The 5,605-nt window shown below is 67.5% G+C and overlaps 2 protein-coding genes across 2 annotated transcripts; both read left to right on the forward strand.

Annotated features, from left to right (window-relative positions):
• Positions 1-1,150: 1,150 nt before the first annotated feature.
• MNEG_13401 (hypothetical protein) lies at positions 1,151-1,315 on the forward strand (the record flags this gene model as incomplete). The annotated part of the gene is made up of 1 exon (XM_014038126.1): positions 1,151-1,315. A coding segment is annotated over one exon (165 nt), but the record flags the coding sequence as incomplete, so codon positions are not given.
• A 1,179-nt stretch (positions 1,316-2,494) lies between these two features.
• On the forward strand, positions 2,495-3,793 carry MNEG_13402 (hypothetical protein; the record flags this gene model as incomplete). The annotated part of the gene is made up of 4 exons (XM_014038127.1): positions 2,495-2,557; positions 2,703-2,848; positions 3,192-3,390; positions 3,611-3,793. The coding sequence occupies 4 exons, from the start codon at positions 2,495-2,497 to the stop codon at positions 3,791-3,793; spliced, it is 591 nt and encodes a 196-aa protein (XP_013893581.1).
• Between the last annotated feature and the right edge of the window lie 1,812 nt (positions 3,794-5,605).

Consider the following 5,605-nt stretch of genomic DNA (forward strand, 5'->3'; position numbering starts at 1 on the left):
GGGTTTGGTCCCTCTGCCAACCGGCAACACGCGTTGCCGAGCACACGGCCTGCGAGGCGGTCGCCCGTACACTCCGGTGCACGGTGCGGCTGAGGAGCCGGCCGACAGGCGAGGGGCGACCGGGGTGGACTGGGCCCGCGCCGCTGCGCCCCTGCAGTGCGGCGCGGGGTATCCCAGCATCCCGGGCCGCGGTGCGCCGCCGCCGGACGAGGCGGCCGCGCGTCAGTGCGACAGACGAGGCAGCTGTTACCGGTGTCGGCGCCGCCCCGGCGCGTCATCTCAAGGTCTCGTCGACACGAGACGGCTGGGGCCGGGTCAACCGCCAACGAGGGGCTCGCGTCAGGTGAGGGGCTCGCTGGGTGTTGGGATGGAGAGAAGGCGGGGGGGCTGGCGATCAGCGGTGTGTGTGTGTTTTTGTGTGTGTGTGTGTGTGTGTGTGTGTGTGTGTGTGTGTGTGTGTGTGTGTGTGTGTGCGCACGCATGAGTGCGCGCCCCAGTGAGATGAGTGTTTCAATTTTGCAGATCCTGATCATATCTTGGGGGGGGGGGGGATTTTGGGAGAAGAAGCCTGCGGTCAGACGCTGTCCGCCCCACCACCGCAAAGCCGCTTGCACGTCTGCACCCACACATCACGCGGCCCCAACACCCCCACCCACCGCCACTTCCACCCCCAGCGTCAAGTGAGTCGATGTTTCAAGAGGAGCTGGTCAAGTCCGCCTCCCTCAAGACCGCCATCGCCAAGTCCCCAGGGCGCGCGCTCCCGTCCGCCCTGACCCCCGCTCGCGTGCCAGCGCACACGCCCCCCCTCCCGCAGGCTCGTCACCCCCTGCTGATCCAGCAGAACACCCGCGGGGCGGCTCATTTGTGTGCGGACCTGGACTCAGCAGCTGCACACGGGCACTCGGTGAGCTGAGGCACAGGGGGAGGGCGCGGGCGGCCCCCCAGCGGCAGCGGCAGGTCAGCGGGCCGCCCCCCTCCCCCAGCCCCCGTGGTGGGTTTGGTCCCTCTGCCAACCGGCAACACGCGTTGCCGAGCACACGGCCTGCGAGCCGGTCGCCCGTGCACTCCGGTGCACGGTGCGGCTGAGGAGTCGGCCGACAGGCGAGGGGCGACCGGGGTGGACTGGGCCCGCGCCGCTGCGCCCCTGCAGTGCGGCGCGGGGTATCCCAGCATCCCGGGCCGCGGTGCGCCGCCGCCGGACGAGGCGGCCGCGCGTCAGTGCGACAGACGAGGCAGCTGTCGCGTCGGCGCCGCCCCCGCGCGTCATCTCAAGGTCTCGTCGACACAAGCGGGCTGGGCGCGGGACGGCAGCTGATCCTATTTAGTTGAAGACGTCAAATATTTGGAGATCGCAAGTACACTGCTGGCCAGGTGCTTGAAGGCTGCCCCGAGGGGCGTTCTCCTGCAGGTGGGTTGGCAATGAGGGCATCGCGCTGCGCGCCGCCGGGGCTCATGCCCGGGGCCGCAAATCACGGCGATTGCGTGGACCCAGCACTGCTTGCGCGCTCCCGCTGGCGGTGTGCCCGTGTGTTTGTGCGTGGTGGGGCACGCTTTGGACGTGCGTGTGCGGAGCACCTTTCTGGGCCGCAGGGCAGCAAGGCCCGCACCACTTGCCGGGCCATCGCTTCGCGCCTGCAGCGTCCTTGCGCGCTGCCTATCGAGCCTGGTTGATCTCAAAGCGCGTTGGCTGGGGGATTTTCAAACCATCCTCTCCCCAATTCTGAAGATCCTCGCTTTTGCAACCCGCTGGTCGCTCATTCAGGGCTCTCGTGCTGGTTCGTGCAGGGCCTCAGGATCCGGCGGAGCTGAGCAGCCGCGCACCCGCCGGGCACATGATCGAGATTCCCGCAGAGCGGCAGCCGTAACGCCCCGCGTTGCAGCGCCTTGTCACCCGAGGCTCTGTGCAGTAAACGCCCCATTGGAATTGTCCTTTTATAATTTGGGTTGATTTCTAGATGTTTCTGCAGGCAGGCAGCTTCATTGCCACGCAGTATCAGGCACTAGTACATGTGTTGGGCCCCGTACCACATGGTAGGCAGCCAGTCTGCGTCAGGAATCAGCCATTGGCGGCCGCGGCTGAGGGTGCAACGGCGGAAGGGCGCGATGTGGACGGCGACGAGGCCAGCGCGAGCGGCGCTGGCCTGGTCGCGCGGGCGCAGTGTCCCAGATGAAAAACAGCGCACGAGAGCCTTTGCAGCTGCATGGCTCAAGTCTGGATGCTATACATTGAATCGTGCAAATGTTTTCACGGAATGTATTTTTTTAATTCGATCGTCGCCGCAACCCGCAAGGAGCAACGAAGCGGCCAGATCCGTGCACAGAGGCTCGCTTTTCGTGCTGGTGTCCCGATCCACCTTGAACGTGATCCACTGCACGACTGCAACAGTTCAAGCTACTTACCGTATCCTCTTTCAACCCAGGACCACAGTCCACGTCACCAGCTGTGGCTCGCTGTGACCACAGGCCTGACCAACATCGACACCATATTGCTACAATGGTGCTCGTAAATGTCGGGAAGGGGTCGGCCGCGCAGCCCAAGGCCAAGGGCAAGAGCAAGGTGGGCCCATCCCGGATCGTTTGCCCGAAAGTACTGTACCTAGGACACGAAGCCACTCATGCATAAACACCATACAAATAAGTTGAAAACCCCTTGACAGCCATCCATCCTGGCGCTGCCGCGCTCGCGCCTCGCCGACGCCCAGAACAAGACCGCAGTGGCGCCCGCGCTCGCCAAGGCTGCGGCCGCCAAGAAGCCCGCCGCCCGGGCGGCGCCCGCGGCCTCTTGGAACTCCCTATCCAGCCTGCCGCGCACGATCCGCGCGCGCATGATGGCGCGGTCTGCCGCCAAGTGAGCGAGCGGCGCGCGCCCCACGCGCGCATGCGCAGGCCGCAGCGCACTTGGGGCGTCCGGGGACACCCGTCACATGCACCCAAGCGGGCCGCGCGCGCCCCCGCCCATACACGCGTGCTCGCGAGCCTCCCGGCCGGCACGCCTACCATTCCTGCTTCTGGCGCCGCCTCCACCGACGCCTCGGCTTGTCCCTCGGCCCCTTCCCCTGCTTGAGCACGTCTACCCACCTTGCGCATGCGCCCCCCTTATCCACGTCACGCACCCACTCCCTCAAAAGGACCCAGCCCAAGGGTGCCAGCGCCCCCGCCTCCAGCTGGGCCCTCGGCCCCTGGCTCGGCAGCGTCGCCGCCACCGCCTCCGCCGCGCTCGCGTCCGTGCAGGGCGCCGCGCGCGCGCGGCTCGCGGGGGGCGCGGCGGCGGCGGTCGCAGGCGCGGGGGGCGAGGCGCCGACGCTCTACATGGACAGTGCCGGCAACGCGCACCTGGGGGTGCGTCCGGGGGACGACAAGGAGTTGTTTGACGCCGTGAGGCAGCTGCAGGTGCGCGCACGCACATGCGCATGTGTGCACATGGGGGGGAAGGGGGTGGCAAAGCAGTGGTCGGGTCGGCCACGCGCGTGGTTGCCGCTGTTGAACATGCGTTGGGCCGTGTCTGAGTCGGTGGGTGCCGCATTGACGCCTCGCGGCGGCCAGATGCCCTGCTTGTCGCGCGCCTGTCGCCGCCGACGCGCCCACCCTGGCTGCCCGCCCGCGCCCGCAGGCTGAGGAGCAGCGCGCCGCCGCGCGCTCGGCCGAGCGCCGCGTCCCCGCAATGGCCGAGCAGCGCCAGGCCGCGGCGGCCGCCGGCAAGCGCGCGCCGCGCGTTGAGCGGCCGCCACTGGACCGCTCCGCCAAGCGGCGCCAGAATCACCGGGTCTTCCAGCCGCGCCACAACAATGCCTGACGCGGCAGGTGTGCAGTTTCGGAGGGTCCCAGGCGGCATCCTGGGGCGGTGGGAGACACCCGAGGCGCGGCACGAGTGTGGCGGGCGGTGCTTGTTGGAGGGCTGTCTGTGCCCCAGCGTAATGTACGGCCGTGCACGCGCGGCTGCGGCGGCGATGGTGTGTGCTGGGGTGGCCCCCTGGTGCTGGGGGGCCTCCGGTCATGGGTGCCTGCTGGGTATCTGTGCAACCCTGGTCGGCTCCCTCGAAGGGGCGCCCCCCGCAAGCTGTCAAATCGCACCGGGCTGCCACCGCGCGCGGAGCACGCACGTCTCTGCTGGGCGCCACTGCTCCGCAGCCGCGAGCCGCAGCAGCGGCGTGCCCGCCCGGCTTGCTGGGCACACTCTTCGCAAGTAGGGTAGCGTTTTGGTGCTCGTCGCCCCTGCGGCCCCGCATGCTGAGGCGTGCGGCGGCAACCCCCAATTCTTGTTGAGCCCTGATTTTGCGCATGATATGCAGACAACTGTGCATGCGCTCTGGTTGAAGGGCAAGCCGCTGTTTCAAAAACTTTGAAATCCCACAGCGATGCTGACAGGTTTGATGCCGCCGTGTGCCGATCGTCAGCAAACATGGGTGATGGGCCTGCTGCCTTGCACCGTTGCAAAGTGGGCCCCAAAGCCAGCAAAAGCAGGTTACAACGCCCAAGCCAGAACGGGCGGGCACATAACAAGGCTTGAAGCCAAACAGACAAACGCCAGCTGCTTGAACCACGTCGAAAAGGCTGAGATGTAACAGCCCTGTGAAAATTGCGACGCGCCGCCATGAGGCCTCTGCAAGCCACCTGCGACCTGCGTGCGAGCAGGAGGCCGCCCCAGCATTCTGTTGGCGCCGTCGCGTGCTCTCCCCTGCGCTCCTGCGGCTGCGACGTGGCGAGCTCCTGCGGCTGCGATGCGAGCTAGGCAGGTACCAAACACCACCAACGCCGCCGCCGGCGCCGCCGCCAGCCCCTGCGATGCCCTGCGGTTGGGGCCGTTGAGGCCGGCCGGGCACGACGCACTGTTGGCCTGCTGCCCGCAGCCCCGGGTTGCAACCTGTTTTGAGTGGCATGGGGCGTGTTGAAGCGATGTGCCTGCGGTGCATGGGGGGTCCCTAGCCCCTGCGGCGATGGAAGGCCAAACCGCTGCACCCCTTTGTTTCGAAAGACGAAGTGGCGCAGCTGCGTGGGCCTCTTGAATAGGTTTGTTCCATCCAGCTGTTGGAAGGATATTGTGAGCGCGATTGAGCGACGGGGCAGGGCGATGCTGCATCGCTCACGCGTGCTGCTTCGTCATCGTGCCAGGGTCCTAGGGGACAAGGAGGGCGAGCAGCGAGCCAGCAACCCCTGCTGCAAGAACGCGAGGCGCCCACCCCAAGAAGCGCTGCCAATTCCCCGAGCAAGGATTTTTAGCTGCAGGCCTTCTGGCCAGGAAGCCCCCTGCAAAATTGCGCCACGCGGCGCTTGGCCGCCCCCGAGCTGCCTGAACGCGTCCCTGACCCTGCCGCCTGCGCAGCTGCGCGGAGGCAGGTGCGCATGTGCCCGCGAGTCAGCTTCTTTGTTTTTGACAGTGGGCAGCTGCCGCTGCCGCTGGGGCGTGCGAAGCGCGCCTGGGCCTGGCAGCATCGACCAATTCCGCCCGCCACGGCAGGCAAACAGGCCTACCTGAAGCCTCATGTGGCGCCGTACAGAGAGTAGCTCCGCCTCATTGCCGCTGATAGTAGTCCTGAGGCGGCATCGGGGGCGCGCCAGGGTACCCGTTGCCCCCGCCATCAGGCCCCGGCGGCGGCGGCAGCCCGCC

The sequence above is a fragment of the Monoraphidium neglectum genome, assembly GCF_000611645.1.
Source record: "Monoraphidium neglectum strain SAG 48.87 unplaced genomic scaffold scaffold03803, whole genome shotgun sequence".
In the NCBI taxonomy this organism is placed as follows: Eukaryota; Viridiplantae; Chlorophyta; class Chlorophyceae; order Sphaeropleales; family Selenastraceae; genus Monoraphidium; species Monoraphidium neglectum.